The sequence below is a fragment of the Aulonocara stuartgranti genome, assembly GCF_965226115.1.
Source record: "Aulonocara stuartgranti genome assembly, chromosome: 22".
NCBI lineage: Eukaryota > Metazoa > Chordata > Actinopteri > Cichliformes > Cichlidae > Aulonocara > Aulonocara stuartgranti.
This window is the reverse complement of record NC_138957.1, coordinates 34,840,204-34,868,017: the sequence shown is the minus strand read 5'-3', so window position 1 is coordinate 34,868,017 and position 27,814 is coordinate 34,840,204. Positions and strand designations below refer to the sequence as shown.

Here is a 27,814-nt window from a genome sequence, read left to right as displayed (position 1 = left end):
CAAACAAACTCAACCATATGAATTGTTTTTATCATAGCTTTATAACATATTAATAGTATAATTTTAAAATAAAATAAACACAATAAAATAAAGTTCCAAAAATATAATTTGAGAATTTACATTTTATAGTTGTTAAGATACATCACTACAAAAGCTCCCTGTCACAGCTGCAGGTTTTATTGGAAGGACCCAAACGCAGACTCAGATTCAGGGAGTGAGTTTTATTTAATGTAAGTGAAGCACATAACAGGAACGGGTATGGCGTGAACAAATGTCACTGGAAAATGCCTTTCATTGTTAATAAACTTGCTCACAGCTACGCTGTCGTCCGTGCTTGCGTTTGGGTCCAAATCCTCCTCCAGACGATCTGCCTCCCAGATTGTGACATGCTACCTCTATCAGCAGTAACATTATCAGTAAATACTAGTGGCCCAGCTACACTTACAGCCAAAACCATCAGTGCCATAACTTTGTCTCCACCATCTTTGACAGATGTTGTGATTTGTGTCAGATCAGTTTTTCTCCTTTTAATTTTCTCTTCCAGTCATGCTGAAAAAAGTTCATCTTTTAACTGTTTTTGACCTTTTAAATGTTTTACTGGCAAAGTCTAATCCAGTCTTCCAGTTCTTGAGTGTAACTTGACAGTAATAAAGTTTTTTTTCTCTATGTTTGATTTAGTTTTTCAGCTGATTGATGATTTCCTGGACCTCATGCTGATACATGCAAGCTCACCTCTTGAACTCAAAATACTTTGTTTCCTCATTATTCCAAGATGAGTTACAAAGATAATCTTGTTTCCCCATGAAATGGTTTGTAGTAGACAGTCGTTCAATTACTTTGCACCATTTCCCAGCATCCAGTGTTTATTTCAGAATCCAGCTATCCTCTGTTTCCATTTGAAATTGTAGTTAACACCTTCAATCTGTGTTGTTTTAAGTGCAGTACTGTACAAATGGCTGGTGAAATTCTCCAAAAGCTTTGCTGTTTTCAACATAATGTGTAATAACAACCTCATTATAATATATATTGTCATACCAACAGTTACCTGGGTTGCCACTCTGACCAAAGAACACGTGTTGTAAATTTAAGCATTTGCTTGAAACGTCATTAATTCATCATCTCATAGCATATGGCTACTTTTCCCTCTGTGGATCAATCTTCTGACAGACGTTTTCCTAGAAATAACTCCATTACATAAGCAGTCTGATTTGTTGTACTTCTTTAAGTAATAAAGCTTTTTATGAATCTCAATAAAAATATAAATATTTTTATTTATTCAATGCTTTCATTCAATGAAGGCAGATGTTTTTGTGTTATTTATTTTAAAGAACTCAACTATTCTTCATCCCAGATAATCTATAAATTCTTCCTCTTTTACCAACTCTGCATCATTATAAATTAACATAATTTATGTTTTCAATCAAAATAGCTTTCATTGGTCTGTGACCAAGTGTTCTGTGTTTAATTTATATTTCTTGATTATTGTTATTCATGGTTTTAGTTCTCTTGATGATAATTTGTTTTTCTTTTCAGAAGAGTGACCTTGTGTTAAGATGGACACTACGGATAATATTCATTACAGTTGATCATTTACTATTGACATTAATAAATGAATAAGCCGTTCTGTTAAACACTGAATGACTGATCATTCAGTTATGAGTCACCGATATAATTTCCTAAATTAGCTGTTGGGCCAACAAATTTATATATAAAAAAAAGCATCAAATGAAAGTTATAAAAAATATTGATGATGTCACACTTTCTATTTCAATCTGTGATCTTATCTGACAGGATTCTGGAGAGGCTGGAGCTTTACCCAGCTGTCCCAGGGTAAGGGGCAGGTTACACATTAACTGTAACTGTAAACCATAAACTGCAAATTAAATTTTGAGTAATTTTTAATACCAATTAATAGGAAACTAAGCAAAAACAGAAAAGACATCATTAATTCAGACAGAAAAAGCACGAAGGATTTCATTGTGTGAGTCAGATGATTTCCATAGAGAGGCACTTTGCATCAGCAGCACCATGCTCCAGTGCTCTGGGAGAGTTTATAGTCCTGAGAGTTGAACACTGGATGACTGACAGCTGTCCTTCATCACAACAGAAGCCACAGAAATCCTCCTCATCAAAAACATGACTTTGATCTGCGTCCTCATCTGGACTCTCCTCTGCTGCTGCTTCACAGGTAAAGTCCAGAGAATCAAACTCCTCTCCTCTATCAACATCTGTCCCTCTGAAATGAAGCCCACAAAACCATGAAGCTGCTTTATGTTTTTGTCTCTGTGTCCTCAGAGTCCAGAGGACAGATCACAGTGACTCAGCCTGGAGCAGTGAGCTCTGCTGTGGGAGGAACTGTGAGCATCAAGTGTACGACCAGTCAGAATGTTTATAGCAATCATTTATCCTGGTACCAACAGAAAGATGGAGGAGTTCCTAAACTGCTCATTTACTACACTAGCAGTCGATATTCAGGGATTCCAGCTCGTTTTACAGGCAGTGGATCAAACTCTGACTTCACTCTGACCATCAGTGGAGTCCAGGCTGAAGATGCAGCAGTTTATTACTGTCAGAGTCAGCACTATCCTAACAGTCAGTGGGTGTTCACACAGTGAAAAACAGTCGTACAAAAACCTCCCTCACTAAGACTGAACAGAAACTGAAGTGACTGCTGCAGCTGGAAGATACTGCAGAGACTGATACAGTTCACTGAGGACACACACACACACACACACACACACACACACACACACACACACACACACTTTATATTGCTGAAATATTTCTGCTTTCAGAATAAATTAGCATCAAAACATCCATCCATACCTTTACTATCTGCAGTGTCACATTCAGGAAGTGAATAAATAACAAGTCATAAAAAATGTCACTAGAATGAGCACATTGAGGCTTTTATTCTTCATTGAGAATAATATGCTCAAATATTTAGTGTGAACTCTGTAATCAGAATCAGAATCAGAATCAGAAAGGGTTTTATTGCCAAATGTTGAGCGGGTTTACAACATTAGGAAATTGCTGCGGTGCTTCAGTGCAAACATACTGTTATAAATACTGTCATAAATTAAGCTTTAATAGACATGAAAATAAAAATGATAATAAGAATTAAAAGTGCTAAGTAGATAGATATATACCTGATATATACACTGTAAACCCGAACAAGTTGACTGAACTTAAAACTTTTGTGGAAACTGATTACCTCAAAAGATTTAAGTACAAAAACTCATATCTTCTAAGTATGGGGTACTCAAAATTTGTATTTATTGTTAACCTAAAAATTTTAAATTATATTTTATATTTTATTAATTGAGCTTTACTCAAAGACTGTATACTTTAATTTCAATATTTTTGTGTTTCTTGTAGTTTATTATTTTGATGCAACACAATGCAATTATATTACAACCTAAACTCAAATTATCTGATTATTAATTAAAAGATATGTTGTGAGTGTAGACTACTAAAAAAAAAAAAAGTACGGAAATTCAGTTACTTTACATTTTGTTTATTTAACATTTTTTCATGAAAATTTAAAAACATCACAAATGTTTTTATAAAACAACTAACATGGACATCGGCACCATAAAGTGAGCATTATAAATTCTGTGTAGAACATTTATCTTTTTATAAACTCACAAAGGACGACATCAGTCCTAATTGCATCTTTCTCAAAATACACAAAAATGCAAAACAAAAAGTCAAATACTAATCACTTTTTTTTAAATAGAAATGAAAAACAATTTTTTAAAATGGGTACAAAGATGATCAGCTTCCAAATAACCAGATAAGGCAGTCAAGTATAGGAAAATTAGGTAAACTGATGGAGTTAAATCCACCCAAAGCCTGTAGTAAACTTAAAGTGCTTAAAGTGCTTCAAACAAAGTGCTCAGTAACAGAGTGCGTGTCCTAACAAACATTGCCTTATATTCCTTAAGAGCATGTAGGCAGGGGTTTCAGGGGTTTGCCGTCATCAAGCCCCATGAAGATATTTTGGACTAAGGCAAATGTGTGAACCAGCTTCCTGGGGTAGTCTAAATGCAGAGCATAGATCAAGCCAAACAATAAAGCAAATGCATTTGCAAATCTGGGAATATCACGCATCACCTAGTCACCTTTCACCAAAACAGCCATGCTTGAGGAAGTAAAATGGACTGGACTGGGAAGCGCCGTCGGTAACCACTGTGAGAAGGGCAACTGGAGTGTCAATGAGGGTCGACTCATCCAATGCGTCCGCCTGGAATAGACACAGTATCAATGGTAAATGGCCTGTATTTGTATAGCGCTTTACACATTCAGTCATCCAGACATTCACACCCATTCACACACTGGTGATGGCAGCTACATTGTAGCCACAGCCACCCTGGGGCGCACTGACAGAGGCGAGGCTGCCGGACACTGGCACCAGCGGGCCCTCTGACCACCACCAGTAGGCAACGGGTGAAGTGTCTTGCCCAAGGACACAACGACCGAGACTGTCGGAGCCAGGGCTCGAACCGGCAACCTTCTGATTACAAGGCGAACTCCCAACTCTTGAGCCACGATCGCCCCAATTAAATAAGTAAGGTTGGTTTGAGAGAATGTGACAAGCATGACCTGTATTCTAGCAAAACATTCAGCAGTGTAGTGGGTTACTTTGTAACGAGTTAGGGTACTCTACTTTTTTTGAAAAATGTACATTAATGTGTTAGCTTCTTGCATTACATAATTTGTATTTTTATTATTTTTCTAAAAAAAAAAGTAATTTTTTATTTCATGACTTTATCTCAAAAAGAAACTAAATCTTGACTTCAGCCTGGTTTTTGGGCCACCTGCAGCATAGCCATAGTGCTGTGATACGCCTGTGCCCTGCTCCTGACCTGTGTGTGTGTGGGTTTTCTACAGAGAGGGTATTTTGTTTGTACAATTTGGTAGCTGCTAGGGTATTAAATTGTATTTAAAAAAATCCATAGCATTTTATCTTACTGGCAGAATTTAAGTAATGCAAAAATACACTTACATTACATGTCTAAAAGAATTCTGGGTCCTCCTCCCGCAGGTATACAGGAAGGGCACGAAGTACTGCAGTGCGTTTCACGTTGATATCAGGCGCCTCCTAAAAAGGGAAAAGAAAAGTTCATTTAACGCAAAGTTTTCAGGTGTCATTCTTTGGGGAGAATACATGTTTATGAAACTGCATGACATCAGACTCTACTAAATTTTGGAGACTTTTCTTTTAAGATACAACCTTTCTGTCTCTTGTGACAGAGAGTATGTTTCTTAATCATTTGACAAAAACCCTACACAGTATTTTAAAATAGTGTTCTCCAGATCAGAGCTGTGATCTATATAGAACATGGGGTTCAAAGCAAGGAAAAATTGTGTGTTTATCAGTGAAACTTTTAATTTGTGTTAATTTTATCATTATCAATATATGAAATCTTCACCTTAAGGGACTTAATGAATGGTTTCTTCAATAGATCTTTCAACTCACCTGTGTTTACTGTCTCCACCTGAAATTAATTGCAGTCTGAATTTTTTTTTCTTCTGTTTTTTTGTCTTTGGCCTTCAGCCTTGGAAGAAAAAATAAAAATATTGAAAACCTTATCAGCACACTAAATATACAACACCTTGCTATATTTCAATTGTTTTAGATAGAAGTTGCCACTGCTAGCTAAGTCACTTTTGAATGATGCTAATGAGAAGAAAAAAAAAAACCTGCCGAACAATGAGGCTGCTGTTGTAAAAACGCCAACTTTCTTGCGTTGGCAAGGGGTCGTTAAAATATCACTAAGACCCTTTCTTTATGTGTGATTCTTCGTAAAACTGTGTTTTAATCGGTTAAAACTGTAAAACTGACGACATAATCTATGTTTGAAAAAGAGTGCGAACAACCGCGAACAACTATTCACCACCTGGGTCTGTGCTTTTTAACACAACAGCGCATTCGAAAACAAGTTATTGGCTGCAACATATTAATATACTTGCTTTTTTACGGAAAAAATAAACATAACGAAGGTTCAGTTTTACTTACAAGTTTCTCCAAATGTGTTCTCCAGTCGCTCGAGAAGGGCAGCCATATTGAACAGAATTTTCTGTCAACGTCGTTCAGGTTAGAGAGAAGACGTCATGACGTCATGACGTCCACATGCGGAGCTCGGAAAAGAACATTTACTCAAAAATCATAATTAAGAAAGCAGTATTTACTCTTAACTTCTAAGCCATGTACAATTATAACTGTTTGAATCGTTAACCGAACAGAAAAGTTTTAAGTTGTTTCAACTTTGTGAGGAATTTTAATTGTTATATCCACAAACTTTATAAGTCAGGTAGACTGTTGGGGTTTACAGTGTACATGAGTGCAGGTGGAGATCAGTGCCAAACATGGAATGATGCAGTGAACACAGCGTAGGGTCATGTGTTAGTGGCGGGTACAGTCATATGGTTATTGTTCATGTGTCCAACAGCAGAGGGGAAGAAACTGTTCTTATGGCGAGAGGTTCTGGTGCGAATGGACCGGAGCCTCCTGCCTGAGGGGAGCAGGTCAAACAGACTGTGTCCAGGGTGAGAAGGGTCAGCTGAGATCCGAGCTGCACGCCGCAATGTCCTGGAGGTGTACAGGTCCTGTAGAGCTGGGAGTCTGCAGCCAATCACCTTCTCAGCAGAGCGCACAACACGCTGCAGTCTCTGTTTGTCCCTGATAGTGGCTCCAGCGTACCACACGGTGATGGAGGAGGTGAGGATGGACTCGATGATTGCAGTGTAGAACTGCATCATCGTCCGTGTTGGCAGGTTGAATTTCTTCAGCTGCCTCAGGAAGTACATCCTCTGCTGGGCTTTCTTAATGACAGAGGTGATGGTGGGCTCCCACTTCAGGTCCTGGGTGATGGTGGTACCCAGGAAGCGGAATGAGTCCACAGAGGTGATGGGGGTGTCAGACAGGATGATGGGGGGGAGTGGGGCTGTGTGCTTCCTGAAGTCCACAATAATCTCCACTGTCTTCTGGGCATTCAGCACCAGGTTGTTGTGGCTGCACCAGGACACCAGACGTTCAACCTCCCTCCTGTAGGCAGACTCATCCCCGTCCGAGATGAGTCCAATAACGGTGGTGTCATCTGCAAACTTGATTAGCTTGACAGACTGGTGGGTGGAGGTGCAGCAGTTAGTATAAACACAATTGCTTGTGAAAAATAATGTAGTGATTTAAAATCGAGGACTTTACTGTGTTTGAATAGTTATGATTGATAAGGACGATCATATTCACAGAATTACTTTTACAGCTGAGATTGTTGGAAATGCACGAAACATTTAGAATTTTAAATGATGTGACATCTCATGCTATTAGTATCGTCATCAAAAATCATCCTGAAAAATGTTTGCTCATAGGGGGCTCTCTGATTGTTGGGGTTGTCCTGTATTCTTGTAATTTTTTTTTTTATGTTACAATAGTGACTGTTGTGAGTTGATGTTACATAAATAAAACTGAATTGGACTGAACGGAATATTATTTAGTTCCCACAACTGTTTCACAAGGAAAACCTGTAGAAATAAAGTGTTTCTGACCAGTAAGATGGTAGAAAGCTTTTATTTTGAAAACACCCAGGAACTAATGAGTTTGTTGAAAAAGTGGATTACAGTGACTTAAAGGGAGCAGGAGAGCATACACTTTGAAATACTGATGGATTATGACACAATTATGATATAGAGATTTCCAACAGTGCCTGAATCGCATTAATGTTTATAGTTTGAGCTGCTTCAAAATGCCTTTGACTTTTAGTTATCAGTTTTCTCAAGTTTCATTTCATGCAAAAGTTGACTTCATGAGTCAAGTAATGTGTCTTATCCTGACATTTTCCCTCTTGCATGAAGTTTAGTTAATATCTGCTCTGTTCTATTAAAATATCAGAATTATTTGGGACCAGGAGCATGTGGGTCCATGCAGATTCAGGACTAAGTGAAGAGGATGCTGGAGCCTCTCTCAGATGCTATTGGGAAAAGAGACAGGATACACCCAGGATAGATAAAGAGATGGACAACCATTCATACTCACATTTTCACGTTTGATCAATTTAGAGTCACCAGTTAACATAACCACAGTATCTGCATGTCTTTGGATGTGGAAGGAAACCGGAGAGAGGCCACAGAAACACTGGAGGAACCTGCAACCTCCACAAAGAAAGTCCCCAGCCTGGATGAACCCAGGACCATCCTGCTGTTAAAGCAATAAGTGTTAAAGCTATAACGAGAATCACACAATGATTTTTCCTAAGCTTTGCTGTCATGTCTTAAATAAAATAAACTACCTCACTGCGGGTTAGCATAATACTCGATAAAACACAAACTGGAAAAACACAGTATTTATGACATGGAAGCGAAGTCTCCCTGTAGTCTTCCAAAGAATATAAAAGCATATTTTAATTTTAATTTAATTACATTTTAATTGTAGCAGCTTCTTCAAACTTCTTTGCTATGGTAGAAAGGTGATTACTTGGGTTAAGATACCCCCCACCAAAAAAATTAAACCAAAACAAAAAAGAAAGGAAAGAAAAAAGCTTGAAATATTCCCAAAAATAACTGCAATAAACTGATAGATCCACTTATAAATGATTCTTCAGACCAACTGAATCTGTCTTACAGTCAGATGATTTCCATAGAGAGGCACTTTGCATCAGCAGCACCATGCTCCAGTGCTCTGGGAGAGTTTATAGTCCTGAGAGTTGAACACTGGATGACTGACAGCTGTCCTTCATCACAACAGAAGCCACAGAAATCCTCCTCATCAAAAACATGACTTTGATCTGCGTCCTCATCTGGACTCTCCTCTGCTGCTGCTTCACAGGTAAAGTCCAGAGAATCAAACTACTCTCCTCTATCAACATCTGTCCCTCTGAAATGAAGCCCACAAAACCATGAAGCTGCTTTATGTTTTTGTCTCTGTGTCCTCAGAGTCCAGAGGACAGATCACAGTGACTCAGCCTGGAGCAGTGAGCTCTGCTGTGGGAGGATCTGTGAGCATCAAGTGTACGACCAGTCAGAATGTTTATGTTTCTGGCAGTTCTCATCTTTTATCCTGGTACCAACAGAAAGATGGAGGAGTTCCTAAACTGCTCATTTACTATGCTAGCACTCGAGCATCAGGGATTCCAGCTCGTTTTACAGGCAGTGGATCAAACTCTGACTTCACTCTGACCATCAGTGGAGTCCAGGCTGAAGATGCAGCAGTTTATTACTGTCAGAGTCAGCACTATCCTAACAGTCAGTGGGTGTTCACACAGTGAAATACAGTCGTACAAAAACCTCCCTCACTAAGACTGAACAGAAACTGAAGTGACTGCTGCAGCTGGAAGATACTGCAGAGACTGATACAGTTCACTGAGGACACACACACACACACACACACACACACACACACACACACACACACACAACATAAAGTGATTCGTCAAAAATGTCCTACTGCTATCGCATTGTGTTCAATACACCTGTGAATTAAAGATTTTTCTGTAAACATATCATCAAACATGAACGCGAGTGAAAAAGCTGTATTTGAACTCAAGGTGTTTCGTTTTTCAATTGTTTGTTCATATCATCATTCATTTAATCTTCTCCTTGTCACAGAACACGGAGTGTTCAGGTAACAGGACCCCAAAGCAGCTCAGAACTATGTACACAATTTTATTGAACTGAAGAATCTTTTAACAGTGTTAAAGAAACGAAAAACTAAGGCTCATGCCATGGGGGAAAACGAGGAGCGTGGAGCCCAGGAGCACCGTAATCGGGACCATGGGGAAACTGCAACAGAAAGGGGAGACACAGTTAACAGCACGCAGATTGTCAAAAAATGAACAGCTAGACTTCATAAGTTGCTGAGGCTTACAGGTAGAGCAGGACCGTGGAGCTTGCAGGGGAGAGGTGTCCAAGAAGGGAATCCTAGGGAGGGAGGCAGTCAGGCAGGATGACAGGCAGGCCACAGGCTTCCACGCCGAATGCTGGTCACACTGGGAGGAGACCTACAGACTGGCGAGGAGAAGCCGTCAGAGCTGGCTGAAGTAGTCCTCCGGTGATTGCCTCAGATAAGATGCAGGTGATTTGGAGGCAGCCCAGCCCGAGACTGTAGAGAGACACGGCTCTCTGACTCTGAAACAAACAAACTCAACAAATCATTCACTCCCTGTGTAATTCTGACAGCTGATGAATCATTCTTTAGTAAAATTACACAGCCTTTATTTTAATTTTTCCGTATTGTTTACTAATTTTAATCCTACGTATAAAAAATGTTAACACGTGCAATATTGTAAAAAAAAAAAAAAAAACCTGATCCATCGATCAACCATATGACAAAAGTAAGTAAGTCAGATTTTATTTATGTGGCACCTTTCAAGACAAGGATCACAAAGTGCTTCACAACAAAATAACAGAGCATTAAAGAACAAAGTTTACTAAATTCAAGTCTAATAACATGACATTTGGTTGCGTCTGCGTCCACAGATCTCAGACTCAGAGGGAGAGAGTTCCAGAGTCTGCGGTCACTGTGGTAAAAGCTCCGTCTCCTTTAGTTTTCAGCCTCGTACGATGTACAGTAAGCAGACCCTGATCACAAGAGCTCAGGGACCTGCTGTGGCTGTATGGCTGAAACAGTTTAATGATGTAAGCTGCTGCTTACCCAGGAAGAACTCATGAAGACAGAGTCCACTTCAAGAGTCTGATTCTGAGTTCAACAGGGAGCCTGTGCAGCTGGATGAACAACACTGTGGACATTGGAGCGACTTTATTCTTACAGATGTGAACAATTAATTACAGTGATGAAATAAATGAATAACAATTTCCAGTTCAGAGGATGACATAACGGCCCTTAACTTAGCAATTTAAGGGAAGAAACAAGACAGAACGAGAGATTTGAGATTTTAAACTAAATCAATGCAGAGTCAAGAGTTACCCCAAGAGTCCAGACTAGTGATGGTAAGTTTGATTCTTTTTACTGAATCGAGCTTGAATGAGTCACTCACCAAAATGAATCGGGTTTTTTGAGTCACTGAGTCAGTTGCCCAGAGAGTGCAAAAAATGTACATTTTCACTCAAACTTAATTTGTTTCTCTTTTCATGTAAATCCTACTGCTAAGATGAGTGACTGAAAAAGAAAAACAACTATTTTTATAGAGCAAAAAAGAGCAAAAAAAATTAAGATTTCTAAAGGGAACATTTATTTTATTTATTTTTATTTTATTTTATTAGTATTTTCCTCAAATGTGTCAAATAGCTATGGAGAGCATCCTCACACAGAACATCACATCCTGGTTTGGGAACAGCTGTGTGAAGGACCAAAAAGCTCTCCAGAGAGTGATCCGTACAGCAGAACGCTGCTGCAGGATTGCTCTCCCCCCGCTTCAGGACACCTACACCAGGAGATGCCAGACTAGAGCAGCGCAGATACTGAAGGACCCGTCCCATCCTGGCAACAAACTGTTCCAACTTCTGCAATCTGGAAGAAGGTTCTGCATCATCCGGGCAAGGCCAGAGAGACTCAATAGGAGCTTCTATCCCTAAGCCATCCGGGCCCTAAACCATAACTGGCTGTTGTTTTTTTCCCACAATTTTAATTATAAGCTAGATATATTTCTACTAATGAAATTAGTTTGCAAACAGCAACAGGGATGAGTCAGTGAGTCAGTTGGGGTTGTGAATCATGATTCACGAGGCAGTAAAGTGATTCTCGAGTATTGAACGATTCGTTCATGATTCGCACATCACTAGTCCAGACAGACGATTTAAATGTGATTAAATGGTGCAAAGGACTTTCATTTCACTGGGCACAAATCTGTCCAGGTTAAGTTAAGTTCAACCCCAAACCATTCTTCAAAAAATACTTATATTCAATAACATGTGAGGTGATAGATCCAAGTCCCTGTGTGAGTCAGTCAGATGATTTCCATAGAGAGGCACTTTGCATCAGCAGCACCATGCTCCAGTGCTCTGGGAGAGTTTATAGTCCTGAGAGTTGAACACTGGATGACTGACAGCTGTCCTTCATCACAACAGAAGCCACAGAAATCCTCCTCATCAAAAACATGACTTTGATCTGCGTCCTCATCTGGACTCTCCTCTGCTGCTGCTTCACAGGTAAAGTCCAGAGAATCAAACTCCTCTCCTCTATCAACATCTGTCCCTCTGAAATGAAGCCCACAAAACCATGAAGCTGCTTTATGTTTTTGTCTCTGTGTCCTCAGAGTCCAGAGGACAGATCACAGTGACTCAGCCTGGAGCAGTGAGCTCTGCTGTGGGAGGATCTGTGAGCATCAAGTGTACAACCAGTCAGGATGTTTATAACTCCAACTGTTTAGCCTGGTACCAACAGAAAGATGGAGGAGTTCCTAAACGTCTCATTTACTTGTCTAGCACTCGAGATTCAGGGACTTAAGCTCGTTTTACAGGCAGTGGATCAAACTCTGACTTCACTCTTCACTCTGAGACTGAGAGACCAGTGTCAGACTGTTAGAACTGCTTTAAAATTCATATGAGCTGTTCGCACTAAAGTAAAAACCACCATCACTTCATGCGGATACCCCTTTGGCACCAGCTGTGGTCTCAAGGCTGGAGCTGAACAACAACACCCTGATAACGACTGTGTTTAGACTGTTCTTCCCATTCCATGCAAGGCCACCTGGGTTGGCTGGAAGACTGTTTACTTAGCCTGGCAGGGTGAAGGACACTGTCTCAGCTGAACTCTGGACACGCACACACATACAGACACAGACATATGTACACATGCAGATGTACATTCATCCCCCCTCCAAACGCCTTTGATGTTTATTCCCCTCCGATGCTGACGGTGGATCAAGGAGACCAGCGCTTATGCTGCAGGCCCAGATGTACTGTCTACACTGGCTGTCTCTCCCCCTTTACCCTCCCCTGTTTCTTGTCATGTGTTTCTTTGGTGTATTAAGAGTTTTTTCATGTGCAGAGGTGTTTTTTTCTGTTTTCAAACTGATCTCCCTGTTGGAGCTCAGTCTGGGGGGAGTTATTTTTTTCTCCTTATCTTTCCTCATGTGGTGCATTTTCCATGTTATACCTCTCTGACCTGTCTTCCCCATGTGATGTTTTTGGGTAATGTATGTATGGTCGGAGGGTAAGATGGCGCTGCCATTGCATACAATAGGTCAGCAGCCTTAACATGAAATTTCCCCTTGTAGGACTAATAAAGGTATCTTATCTTATCTTACGTTTTAACTGTCATGGTCCAGGTGAGTGCGGGGTTTTTCCACTCTGCTGGGCTCCACCTTCAGGCGGAGACTCCCATCAGCCTTCAAACCTGACTGCAATCAAGTCACCAGCATTTAAGACCAGCACTCACAACAGACCTCTGCCAGATCTTCAGCTAACCCACGTTAGTTCTAGGCCGCCAAGCTCTTGAGAGTTTCCCTAACATCTGCATTTCTACTCAGTGTTTTCTCCCTGTCTTAGTACCTGCCTGGCTGTCACGCTTTACAAACAGGAGAGATGCATCTCTGTCTGGACACTGGGTTTCTGCTATCAGGTTGCACTCCCTTCATTGTGGCTCTTCATCTGCCTCCCTGCCAGGGCCGTTGCTCCAAGTATATTCCGGACTCTCTCCCCACCACTCCTCACCCGGACCCCCTAGACACCCTCCTTGCGCGATGCCTGCCCCTGCAATGCATAAGCCATAACCATCATAGTTTAATCAAATGGCTGTGATTCACTAGACTGCCACTGACTGGCTGTCTCTTCTCATTATAGTGACTCTGTGTAACTCCACCCAGGCCGCTGCCCCTTTTCCCCTCCCCAGGATCTGTACTTAAACTCTTGCATCTAGTCATAGCACACTGTCTGAGTTTCATGTTTCATAGTTCACAGTTCGTAGCCTTTATAGTTCCTGCATTGTAATTAAACTAGGCACTGTTTTTCCTACCTCTGTGTCTGCGTTTGAGTCCACACACACCGCCTGGCCCTCTCGGCCGTAACATTAACGCTTTTTATTTTGTTCCATTTAATCTAAACAAGCCCCTAAAAAAAGTCAGTGATCACTGTCGGCCTCTTTCGGTTTTTATCATCACAATTCATTTTAAAGCTCAGTTTTTTAAACCTTATAATGTAACTACAGCCCAGCCCATGCAGCACTATATTATAATAAGTAATATATTATAATAATGCATAGTTCCCATTATTTCTGTAAAGTTATTTATTTCATATTCTGTATAGTTTTTCATATTTATATCCTGTTCATAGCCTGTACATACTTATAGTTATAGAATATTCACAACATACTTCATACCGTGTACATTATAACATACCATAATAGACCCATTTCTGTAATATACTCACATAATTATATTATTGCTAATATATATTGTAATATATCTATATCATGGCTAAAGCACTTCTGGATGGATGCAAACTGCATTTCGTTGCCCTGTACATGTGCATGTGCAATGACAATAAAGTTGAATTCTATTCTATTCTAACCTTATATTGCAGTTGCAGTCCGTTAACAGCATCCTGCCATGCAGTTACATTTGTTCCTAACCATCGGGAACCCTCATCGAGTGAAAAAAGTTCATCCTCCAGCTTCACTGTGTTTATATTATGCTAACCATAGCTGTGTAGCTAGCCCAACTTCAGTAACCCTACAAACGCCACTGTTGTTTAGTTTTCTGTCTTCATTTATGTCAGAAGTGATAGCAAAGCTGTATGTTTTAATTTTTCTGTGTCAGTTAAGCTGCCAGAGTTTTGGCTTCATGACCCTCCTTCATGGTTTGTGCACGTCTAAACTCAGTTTACTCTTCATGGCATTTTGGCCGACAACACAAAATACTTGCTGGATCTACTGTCCACCCACTATGTGATGACCCTCCTCCGAGATCCCCCCCTATCAAAGGGAAATACACCGCTCTGAAGGCGCTGCTGCTGCAGCACTACTCCCCTTCCGATGCAGAGCGGGCTGAGAAACTCCTCTCAGGGGGGCAGGGATAGCTCAGTAGGTAGAGTGGTGGCCCCATGATCGGAAGGTTGGGGGTTCGATTCCCCTGAACAGCTACCCTGAGGTACCCCTGAGCAAGGTACCGTCCCCACACACTGCTCCCCGGGCGCCCAATGGCTGCCCACTGCTTCACTGAGTGAATGGGTTAAATGCAGAGAGGGATTTTCCCCACGGGGACCAATAAAGTACACTTTCTTCTTCTTCTTCTCTCTCTCTCTGGCCTGGGTGATGGTACCGCTCTCGAACTCATGGAGAGCACGCTGTCCTTGCTAGGAACGGATGACGGCGGATTCCTCTTCACTCACGTCTTCCTTGAGCTGGCCTTGACAACTCCCTGCTGCTGGGTGCAAAGGATTCCCAGTCACTTGCAGAAGAAGTGGATCGCATTCTCCTGGCTACCAGGAGCTTTGGCATCGAGACGATAATTCCCGACTCACCGACGGCAACTCCCGCGCCCCCACCGATTCTCCCAGGGGCCTCCAACTCATTGATAGTGGCTGGGATTGCGTTGTCATCGAAAAGGGTTGTGTTTTTACCATCAGCGTGACAGCGCTGTGCCGCCTTTGCAGTTTTAAGGCCCAGGGAAATGAGCCCGCCTGTGCTCTGTAGCGGCCGTGACTGCTGGCGATAAGGAAAGGCTGCACTTCATAGAGGACTCATGCTCGGGGAGACGTTTTCTGGTTGACTCCGGCTCCCAGAGTGCCTCGGGAACGCTCGTGTCGTCTTTGCATACCTCCACAATGGTATATTATTTAATCTTAAGAAAAAAAAATGGAGATTTCTCACGTACCACCAGAGAGAGCCCAAGTACCACTTGTGGTATGTGAACCACAGTTTGAGAAAGACTGCTTTAGATCATGCACAGAACCAGTTAAAATGATTATACTGCTGAGCATTACACACTACATCACAAAACAGAAAATAACATGTTCAGGACATGAAAGTCGAGTCTTTCCAGTCTCACAGGTTGTCCTGTTATTCTACAAAACATTTTAACAAGTGATATCTGCGCTGTGGTCATGTTTAACTTTTCCACCCTGTGGTCAGCATCGTGCATCAATGTGAATCACTGCAAGGTTTTTTGTACTGAGTGAGTTTTTCAAAACTCTAAAATAACTTTTACAAATTGTTCCTTTTCTTTGATTTTTTTGAAATGTCTTTCACTTTTGAGGCCATGTTTGCATGCACAGGTGTAGTTTGAAAAACATTGACTTTTCTATTTATTCTGGCCTATTTTTTACACGTGAACAGCACTTTAATTTGTTGACAGGTCATTTTCTAACTTCTTTCAGGGTGAAGATTCTCAGAAACTCTGTTCATGTGTTTGTGAGTAGATAAGTACAGTATTTCTTTTCTTTTTTTTTATGTGAACAAACTCAGATTGTGTCTTACAAGGACAAATGTGTGTGCTTTTATCTTCAGACAACACTGTCTTATAGGTAGCATGTTTTTTTTTTGGCATTTTTGGCATTTTTCCCATCATTGGATAGTAAAACAGTGAAGACAGACAGGAAAGTGGGAAAGACACACAGTAAAGGGCCACAGGTTAGACTCAAATCCAGGCTGCTGACCCCTCCCATGTGGCATGTGGTCACCTGCTCACCCACTGAGCTAAACTGGCACCCTGCACATTCCTGATTGGCCAACACTTGGATTGGGGTGAGGAAATCTCCTTTCCAAGAAAATCATTCTTTTGAAACAAATTACAGTGGACATTTTGAAAAACTGATTAACTGATAAACAGCATCAACTATTTGAGCCAAGTAGCTGTTGTATTCAGTCAGATGATTTCCATAGAGAGGCACTTTGCATCAGCAGCACCATGCTCCAGTGCTCTGGGAGAGTTTATAGTCCTGAGAGTTGAACACTGGATGACTGACAGCTGTCCTTCATCACAACAGAAGCCACAGAAATCCTCCTCATCAAAAACATGACTTTGATCTGCATCCTCATCTGGACTCTCCTCTGCTGCTGCTTCACAGGTAAAGTCCAGAGAATCAAACTACTCTCCTCTATCAACATCTGTCCCTCTGAAATGAAGCCCACAAAACCATGAAGCTGCTTTATGTTTTTGTCTCTGTGTCCTCAGAGTCCAGAGGACAGATCACAGTGACTCAGCCTGGAGCAGTGAGCTCTGCTGTGGGAGCAACTGTGAACATCAAGTGTACGACCAGTCAGGATGTTCGTGTTTGGAGCAACTACCATCTTTTAGCCTGGTACCAACAGAAAGATGGAGGAGTTCCTAAACGTCTCATTCACTCTGCTAGCACTCGACAATCAGGGATTCCAGCTCATTTTACAGGCAGTGGATCAAACTCTGACTTCACTCTGACCATCAGTGGAGTCCAGGCTGAAGATGCAGCAGTTTATTACTGTCAGAGTGGTCACTATCCTAACAGCCAGCTTGTGTTCACATAGTGAAAAACAGTCGTACAAAAACCTCCCTCAGTCAGACTGAACAGAAACTGAAGTGACTGATGCAGCTGGAAGATACTGCAGAGACTGATACAGTTCACTGAGGACACACACACACACACACACACACACACACACACAGTGAAAATGTCATTGTTGCTAAAGGAAAAAAAAGTTGGAAATATATCAATTTTTTGAAACCCAGTTGATAAAAAATATTATCACAAAAAATCATTTATGACCTTTGACCTCTGCTTCATACCAGCTCAAATAAATCTCAATTTCTAAATATCGATCATTATCAAAAATCATATTTCTGTAAGAAAAAAAATCTAACACTAAATGAACTCACCAAAAGTCAGTGAGTCATAATTATCTGCACAATTTAGCAAATACTTCAAATAGAAACTTTAAGTCCAAATCAGTCAAATGATCAAATTTCCATCTTTTCTTTCTCAGGTTTTTAGATTTTCTCTTTTTTGCTCTTCAACACTGCCATGGTCCAAAGACCTGTCGACTTCCTATTCATGTTTTTGATTATTAATATGATTCGTTTCATTTATTTTCTGTTTTCCAGTCGCATCTCTTCGTCCCTCTGTTCCTTATGTTCTGCCAACCCGTGTCTCAGAGCTATTCTCTGGTTCCCTGTTGTATTTGGATTCTGCGTTCTGTGTGAGTGTATTCGTCATGTCTGATGAGGTTCAGCTGTGTCTGCCTTCTGTGGTGTATTCCCTCGTTACCCTCTGTGTATATTAGTATGTGTTCTAATAATAGCACTGACACATGTTCACATTCCTCAAATTGAGTTATTAATATTTAAACAGGTTATAGTCAAAGGTCAGCTGCCCATCTCAGAGTTAACCAACTCTGACTTTAAACTTAGGAGTTAAAACTGCTTTGTTCCTGAAAGCAGTTGAACAAATTGAGTTGAGATGGAATCTTGAGCTCTCAGTTTGAGAACAGATGAAGGTAAATTTATTGAACTGTTTACCTCGACTTAAGCACATACCTGTGTACTGAACAGCCCTCGTCAGTGGATCCCAACACCAGTATTTGACAGTAACAGGTGAGCCTCAACTTTAATTTGTAAAGAGACACCATGAGAACTGACAGTACAATACTTTTATTTTACAAAAGTCAGCGTCTTTCAGTTCAAAGTTTGTTAGGCAGCTATTGCACATTTAAAACAACAACACAAACACAACGCAGCAACAAGAAACTATGCAGTATATTATAGTATATTAAGTGCGCATGCGCCAACCAGCGTGCAGCCTGTTACAGTCGCTCCTGCTTTTCTCTTAGTTTAGCTCTTTTTTCTTACGTATTCTTTTTTTTTTCTGACTTGTATTTTCCTCCGTTTTCTATCTCTTACTCAATCATGTGGATTGAGAGAGTTTTTGTTCTTCTGGTGGCCGTGGAACTGTTACTTTTATCATGGAACGGGACCGCGGCACATCTCCTACACGCACGGACTGTTTACTCCAGAGATCAGCTGATCGCCCTGATGCCGGCCGGCTCGCTGGCCAGGCCCGCAGAAGTGCCCGCAGAAGTACCAGCTGAAATTTGGAGGAAAACACATCGGGGATGCAGAGGTCAAGGACAGAAGAGAAGAAAAAAGGTGACGGTGAGACAGCGGAGGCTCGAAGCGAGGAGGAGGTTTAAACCGTGTCTGCCGTCTATCGTGATGGGAAATGTGCGATCGTTGGCAAGTAAAATCGACGAGCTCTCAGCACTGGTACGGAGTCAGAGGGAATACCGAGAGTGTAGCCTGATGTGTTTCACCGAATCATGGCTGCACCAGGTCATTCCCGATGAGAATGCTTCCGTGGAAGGCTTCCACACTGTTCGGGCGGACAGGGACAGCATCGCTAGCGGTAAGCGTAAAGGAGGTGGGCTTGCTGTTTTAGTTAACAACCGGTGGTGTAACCCTGCCAACATAACAATCAAAGAAAGGATTTGTTGCCCGGACACTGAACTGTGTGCTGTTGGACTCAGGCCGTATTATTTACCCAGGGAATTCTCTCACGTCATCTTGGTGGCTGTTTATGTTCCTCCCTCTGCTAACCCCACAGCTGCATGTGACACTATCCACTCTGCCATAGCTCGGCTACAGACTCAGCACCCGAGTGCCTTTATTGTGATCTCGGGTGACTTCAACCATGTATCACTGGACAATACACTACCAACATTCAAACAATATGTGGACTGTCCCACCAGGGGAGAGAAAACTTTAGACTTACTGTATGCTAACGTCAAGGATGCATACAGCTCCTCCTCCCTCCCCCCACTTGGTAGGTCAGATCATAACCTGATTCACCTCACCCCCCGCTATGTGCCAATTGTGAGGAGGGAACCTGTGACCACCAGGACTGTTAGGAGGTGGTCAGAGGAGGCAATAGCGGAACTACAGGGCTGTTTCGAGGTGACCGACTGGGAAACACTCTGTGAGCCTCACGCCGAGGACATCAATGGGCTTACTGAGTGTATCACAGACTACATAACTTTCTGCACCGACTCCATTGTTCCAGCTCAGACTGTTCATTGTTACCCAAATAACAAGCCGTGGGTGACTAAGGACATCAAAGCCCTCCTCAACAACAAGAAGAGGGCTTTCAGAGGGGGCAACAAAGAGGAGGTGAGGAAGGTCCAGGTGTTACTAAAGGACAAGATCAGAGAGGCTAAGGACAATTACAGGAGGAAGCTGGAGTGGAAACTCCAGCAGAACAGCATGAGAGAGGTGTGGAGGGGCATGAAGACCATCACTGGATTCAGGCCAACCAACAGCAGGGGAGCTGAGGGAGGTGAGAATAGAGCCGACGAGTTGAATCTGTTTTTCAATAGATTCGACACCACAGTGTCTGCTCCCACCCCCACAACCTCACCTGCAGTCAGCCTGGAATCCAGAGCCACACCACTGTGCCAGCCTCTCTCTTCACATGTTGCCTCCTGTGAGATTCCTGACACCCCTCCCCCACCCATCACCTTCACTCAATACCAGGTTGAGATGCAAATGAGGAGACTTCACTCAGGCAAGTCTGCTGGACCAGACGGAGTGAGTCCCCTTGTCCTCAAGGCCTGTGCCCCCCAGCTGTGTGGAGTCTTTCATAAACTGTTTATGCTGAGTCTGAGTCTGCAGAGGGTCCCGGTGATGTGGAAGACATCATGCCTCGTCCCTGTACCAAAGACGCCTCGTCCCAGTGGCCCCCAGGATTACAGGCCCGTGGCACTGACCTCCCACATCATGAAGACCCTGGAAAGGCTCATCCTGGACCAGCTGCGACCCATAGTAAGACCACATCTGGATCCCCTTCAGTTCGCTTATCAGCCTCGTCTTGGAACAGAGGACGCCATCATCTACCTGCTCAATCGTGTCTACACCCATCTGGACCAGCCGGCGAGCACTGTGAGGGTCATGTTTTTTGACTTTTCCAGTGCTTTCAACACCATCAGGCCGACCCTCCTGGGTGATAAGTTAGCAGCGATGCAGGTGGATGCTTCTCTGGTGTCCTGGATTGTTGATTACCTGACAGGAAGACCACAATATGTACGTCTCCCACAGTGTGTGTCTGACAAGGTGATTAGCAACACAGGGGCACCACAGGGGACTGTCCTCTCCCCCTTCCTCTTCACCCTCTACACCACAGACTTCAGCCACTGCACAGAGACCTGCCATCTTCAGAAGTTTTCTGATGACTCTGCGGTGGTTGGATGCATCAGCAGGGATGATGAGACAGAGTACCGGGCTGTGGTCGACTCCTTTGTCACGTGGTGTGAGCAGAATCATCTGCAGCTCAACGTGGCAAAGACCAAGGAACTGATCGTGGACTTCAGGAAGACCAGGAAACACTTGACCCCTGTTTCAATCCAGGGGGTCAGTGTTGACATTGTGGAGGACTATAAATACCTTGGAGTACACATTGACAATAAACTGGACTGGGCTAAAAACACCACAGCACTTTACAGGAAGGGCCAGAGTCGTCTCTATTTTTTGAGGCGACTGAGGTCCTTCAACATCTGCCAGAAAATGCTGAGGATTTTCTATGAGTCTGTTGTGGCCAGTGCGATCCTCTATGCTGTTGCATGCTGGGGGAGCAGGCTGAGGGTCGCAGATGCCAACAGACTTAATAAACTGATCCGTAAGGCCAGCAATGTTGTGGGGATGGAGCTGGACTCCCTCAAGGTGGTGTCAGAGAGGCGGATGCTGTCCAAGATAAAGACAATGTTGGATAACACCTCCCACCCACTCCATGACATGTTGGTCAGTCACAGGAGCTCGTTCAGTGAGAGACTGAGATTACCGAAAAGCACCACTGAACGACACAGGAAATCATTCCTGCCTGTGGCCATCTCCCTGTACAACGCATCCACTTAACACACTGTTTGCTGCTACAACTACACATGTTTCTTTTCCAAATATTTATTTATAAGTGACTTATGTATGTATGTATGTATATATATGTATATATTGTACTATTCTTAGTTAGCGTATTGTCTGTCTTGTCTTAATGTTGGTTTAAAATGGAGCACTGTAACAAAAAATAATTTCCCCCAGGGATCAATAAAGTATTCTGATTCTGATTCTGATAACCGAATACTTAAACATGACTGCACAACAACCTTTCAAAAGAACATTTGTAGATGAATTGTTATTTTCCTTCCAATACTTGAAGCATTTTCTGAGCATCACTTTTTGGTGCATGGCTTGTTGCATGCATACCCCACCTGTCTTAACGGGACTATAAATACAACTATATACAGTCACATTTGTAAAAACAAACAACTTTTATACTAAACACTTTTAAAATGTACAATTTTGAAGAAGCCCAGGAGAAATCCCATTTCAGAACACTTAGAATAACACACTTCCTCCCAAAAGGCCACAGGTTTCAACCACAGCTTTCCAGCATCAGTTCATGTAAATGCAGCTACAGCTTTCCAAATCCCAGGAATCCTTTTAATGCAGTGATCATAAGATCTTTAAATTGATCCTCGTATGCAACACGTCTCGGAAGATACAGGGATAAGCTGCACATCGATGCGTATCCCCGACTCCTGATCATAAAAGTCTATGTTGCAGGACCCGAGTGGTGGAAGTAAGTCAGCCCCAGTTATAAAGACCAGCAGCTCTTCAAACGTGTGGTCCACCTCTTGTTCTGTTAAAATACATACAACTAGTAAATAAAGCGTAATGTGTAGGTTCATGAATAAAAGATTTATAATCAGTTACACTGACTGTTATGTAGAGCGGTTGCATTAATGACAATTTAGGAGTCAAAAACAGGTTGTTAGGCAAAACTAATACTGCGAAGCATCGTATAAAGAAAAAGCAAAGCAATCCTGCCCTCCTAAGACACAGGACATTAATTTTTGTCCTCCGAGTCGGAGACCTGTATGTCAAGGACCCTTGACAGGTATTCATATACCTAAATGCCAAGAGAAAGAAAATATGTGTGTCGTCATTAGGATAGGGATTTATGTTGGTGTGAGAGACTGTAGCCTACAAGTTCATATTGTTCAATGACAGTTATGACATGTTGTGTTTCAGGTGATTTTAAAGAAAAAAAAACACCAAAATAACGTACTGAATACTTTTAACAAAAAAACTCTGTATATTAAATGACTTCTTAAAATACCTACCCCAACACTGATCACGAGAATAGACTCATTCTTATACAGCGCTTTTCTGCTCCACCTGCTCAGTCAGTGTTTTATACAACAAACTGCAACATGCTGAAACATTTCATTACTTTGCTTTACTTCATGTATTGAAAGTTGCTTAATTCTACTGACTCATATTGACTTTCTACAGATAGCACACTGGTTTCCAATTAGAACCCTGGAAATCATTATTTAGAGTTTAATATTGACATCACCACAAAAGTAAGACAAACACTCAATTCTTATTTAATGTAGATTTTTTTTTATTCTTTAAAACTTTAAACAAACTTTAAACTTTAAACAAAGCAATGAAAAATGAGAGAAGGAATTGGAGAAGAAAAAAAAAAGCTACAGAATGCAGTGTGAAAGTAAGACCAGCATGAAAGTCACAGTTAGTCAGGTCAGGACTGGGGACACTGGTCTCTCATCAGTGGCTCTGAGACCACAGTGTGGGAGCCCTGGGTGGCCTCACAGGTCACAGAGCCCACCTTCATCCAGTGGTCTGCAGGGAGCCTCAGGGTGCTGCTCCAGCTGTAGAGGCCGTCGTTCTCCTGCACCACGGGGCTCCTGCTCTCCTCCCAGCTGATGCTGCCACTGCCATCCACCTTCCAGGACAGACTCCAGTCTGAGGGGAAGCCCTTGTTGGCCAGACACATGAGCGTGGCCTTCCCCTGTTTCAGCTCCTCACTGGAGGGACCCAGCACCTTCAGGGCGGGGCGGGTATCACCTAGGAAACACCAATCAGCTTAGAGGACAGGAGCCACAATTTGAATTTCTCCGTTAAGAAGTTTCTGTCAGGTGTTTTTTCTGCTCCACCAGTCATTCACTCACACATTGTTTCACTTCCCTTTAAGAAACCTCTCATGCATATCAGCACAGAGAGAATCATCACACAGTTTGAGCTGAAATATGTTCAAACTACACTGGAAATAAAAGAACAAAACAAAACAAAGATGTGTCAACACTTTTAAAAGATGTTAAGCTTCAACATCATCAGTTCTTCATAATAAACAGCTTGTTCTGGATAAGAAACTCAATACCACTACTTACCTAATGTGTTTTTTTTTATTGCTTACATTGTTGTAAATGATATGATACAATAAGAACACCAGAGATCTTTATCTTCACTCTGTGCAGTTTAACTTTTTTCAAAACCTCTGACTGTAGAGAGACACGGCTCTCTGACTCTGTCAGACTGGATTAAAACTAAAAGCTCTCGAGACTTAACCAGATATATGTATATGTAAAATATCCTCAAGTCCACTCTGATGTTTCATATTGTGTTTAATATTCATTTTAACATTTATTCTGAAGCTAACTTTATGTCTTCATGAAAATGTATCTAAAAACTATTTTCCTGAGGTTTTTTCTGGCACACTGAACAGAAAAGTTAAGATAACCACAAGAAAGAAATTTGCTAAAGTAAATGAGGTTTAAGTTCGACTTACTTCCAAATTCCAGTCTGGTTCCTCCACCAAAAGTCCACCACAGTGATACAAACTCATTGAGGCGCCGTACAAAAACCTCTGACTGTAGAGAGACACGGCTCCCTGACTCTGTTAGACTGAACTAAACCTACAAGCCCTGAAAATACAACTTTACCATCAGAACTAGAAATAATAATTAATACTATGAAACATCCCACAATTTCATTGGAAATTGTCCTGAGTGTCTGAATATTCATTTCCAAAGCTGACTTTGTTTCTTAGGACAAAATTTATGAATAAAATAATTATTCAGTTACACAAAAAGTTTCCTAGCCTTTCATATTAAATGAAATTAAAGAAAAGAGAAGAAAATTACATAAAAAAAAAAAGCTCTAAGGCTGACTTACTTCCAAATTCCAGTCTGGTTCCTCCACCAAAAGTCCACCACAGTGATACAAACTCATTGAGCCGCCGTACAAAAACCTCTGACTGTAGAGAGACACGGCTCTCTGACTCTGAAACAAACAAACTCCATCCATCCAACCATCCATCTTCATCCGCTTTATCCGAGGCCGGGTCGCGGGGGCAGCAGCCTAAGCAAAGAGGCCCAGACCTCCCTCTCCCCAGCCACCTCCTCCAGCTTATCCGGGGGAATACCAAGGCGTTCCCAGGCCAGCCGAGAGATATAATCTCTCCAGCGTGTCCTGGGTCTGCCCCGGGGCCTCCTCCCGGTGGGACATGCCTGGAACACCTCACCCAGGAGGCGCCCAGGGGGCATCCTTGTCAGATGCCCGAACCACCTCAGCTGGCTCCTTTCGATGTGGAGCAGCAGCTGCTCTACTCTGAGCCCCTCCCGGATGGCCGAACTTCTCACCCTATCTCTAAGGGAGAGGCCAGCCACCCTTCGGAGGAAGCTCATTTCTGCCGCTTGTATCCGCGATCTCGTTCTTTCGGTCACTACCCACAGCTCGTGGCCATAGGTGAGGGTAGGGACGTAGATCGACCGGTAAATTGAGAGCTTTGCTTTTACACTCAGCTCCCTCTTCACCACGACGGACCGGTGCAGCGTCTGCATTAATGCAGCTGCAGCCCCAATCCGTCTGTCAATCTCCGGTTCCCTTCTTCCATCACTCGCGAACAAGACCCCGAGATACTTGAACTCCTCCACTTGGGGCAGGAACTCATGCCCGACCCGGAGTGGGCACTCCAACCTTTTCCGGCTGAGAACCATGGCCTCAGATTTGGAGGTGCTGATACTCATTCCCGCTGCTTCACACTCGGCTGCGAACCGTTCCAGTGCGAGCTGGAGGCCCTCACCCGATGAAGCCAACAGAACCACATCATCCGCAAAAATCAGAGATGAGATTCTGAGGCCACCAAAGCGAAAGCCCTCCGCCACTTGGCTGCGCCTAGAAATCCTGTCCATAAAAATTATGAACAGAACCGGAGACAAAGGGCAGCCCTGGCGGAGCCCATCACCCACCGGGAACGAGTCCGACTTATTGCCGGCAATGCGAACCAAGCTCTTGCAACGGTTGTATAGGGATCGAATGGCCCGTAGCAAAGGGCCAGACACCCCATATTCCCGCAACACCTCCCACAGGACACCCCTAGGGACACGGTCGAATGCCTTCTCCAAGTCCACAAAACACATGTAGACTGGTTGGGCAAACTCCCATGCACCCTCAAGTATCCTGGAGAGGATAAAGAGCTGGTCCAGTGTTCCGCGACCAGGACAAAAACCGCATTGTTCCTCCTGTATCCGAGGTTCGACTAGCGGACGAACTCTCCTTTCCAGCACCCTGGCATAGACTTTCCCAGGGAGGCTGAGGAGTGTGATCCCCCTGTAGTTGGAACACACCCTCCGGTCCCCCTTCTTAAAGATGGGGACCACCACCCCGGTCTGCCAGTCCACAGGTACTGCTCCTGATCTCCACGCAACATTGCAGAGGCGTGTCAACCAGGACAGCCCTACAACGTCCAGAGCCTTCAGGAACTCGGGGCGGACCTCATCAACACCAGGGGCTCTGCCACCAAGGAGTTGTTTAACTGCCTCAGTGACCTCGCCTCCGGAAATTGGCGGGTCATTCAAGGTTCAAGGTTCAAGGTTCTTTATTTGTCACATGCATAGTTATACAAGTATAACACACAGTGAAATGTAGCCTGACACGCTCCTCGATAGGGATGGGTACCGGTGTCCGGTGCCATGATGGCACCGGTTCTGACATAAACGGTAGTAACCAGACCGAAAAGCAGCGCACATTTCGGTGCTTTAGTTCGGTGCTTTTTTTTCCTGAGCTTTCCTGAGTACGTACGTTCTGTTAGAGCAGAGCTACAGATTAAAAATGCCCAAGGCGAAGCGGTCAAAAGTCTGGCTGTACTTCACAGCAAAATATGCAAACTCAGCAGCCTGCAACAAGTGCTTTAAGCTGATACTGTGATACTGTCAAAGAAGGTAACACCAAGAATCCGATTAAACAGCTGGCGACGCATAGCGTTTTTTTTAAAAGCCGAGAAATGCGCCGTATTTGATAGCTTGCTGCGAGACCTCACACCGTGCACGTCGGGTGGGTTGCCAGTTATCGGACCCGGAGCAACATCCCCCAAAAACCCGAAGAACAGAGTCCTGGCCCCTAGCCCTGCCAGTGTAGCAGAAATGATGACGGATGATGATGCAGCAGCAGCAGTTCTTCTCTGTATGAGTAGCTTCATGTTGTTCGTGTGTAATTTACGTTGAGTAGGCTAACCACGTTATTACATTAATGCATGTAAGGTGAACTAGCAAACATCATCATAGCTACATGCGGCTGTCTTCTTGTTTGATGGCAGATACTCCCTTCACCCTGGCCAAAAAGGCTAAAATGACCAAAGAAAAAGTGGGAAACAGTTAAACATGAGAGGGTTTAAGTTTGTGTTTTTTCCATTGTTTAAGCACTGCTTCCAGCCAAGAGTGATGCCATTTATATGCCACATAGCTGCAGAAAAGGCTAATATTGATATCTTTTTACAAAAAAAAACAGCTGAACATGAGAGGTTTTTGGACAAAGTTTGTGTTCTCCATTCTTTAAGCACCGGTTCGAGCACCGTTTAAGCACCGGCACCGTTTCAAAAGTACCGATTTGGCACCGGTATCGGATAAAACCTAAACGATACCCATCCCTACTCCTCGACATGTGCAAAAAAATTGGGGGGGGGGGGGGGGGGGGGGGGTGTAGAGGAAAAACATTATATATATATATATATATATATATATATATATATATATATATATGTAGTATATACATTGGGTGAATGTGCAGTAGTAGCAGCAAGCAGGTGAATTCTGTACATTAAT

At 42.7% G+C, this 27,814-nt stretch overlaps 1 protein-coding gene and 1 long non-coding RNA gene across 2 annotated transcripts; both read right to left on the bottom strand.

Annotated features, from left to right (window-relative positions):
- Window positions 1-3,501: 3,501 nt before the first annotated feature.
- LOC309699083 (uncharacterized protein) lies at window positions 3,502-7,296 on the bottom strand (the record flags this gene model as incomplete). The annotated part of the gene is made up of 5 exons (XM_082521943.1): window positions 3,502-4,246; window positions 5,009-5,104; window positions 5,483-5,561; window positions 6,023-7,168; window positions 7,253-7,296. The coding sequence occupies 2 exons, from the start codon at window positions 7,294-7,296 to the stop codon at window positions 6,403-6,405; spliced, it is 810 nt and encodes a 269-aa protein (XP_082378069.1). The 3' UTR covers window positions 3,502-4,246; window positions 5,009-5,104; window positions 5,483-5,561; window positions 6,023-6,402.
- A 16,101-nt stretch (window positions 7,297-23,397) lies between these two features.
- LOC309699568 lies at window positions 23,398-24,803 on the bottom strand. Its single transcript, XR_014274392.1, has 2 exons — window positions 24,502-24,803; window positions 23,398-23,780 (listed from the first exon to the last, which is right to left on the bottom strand). It is a non-coding gene; the product is annotated as an uncharacterized lncRNA (long non-coding RNA).
- Between the last annotated feature and the right edge of the window lie 3,011 nt (window positions 24,804-27,814).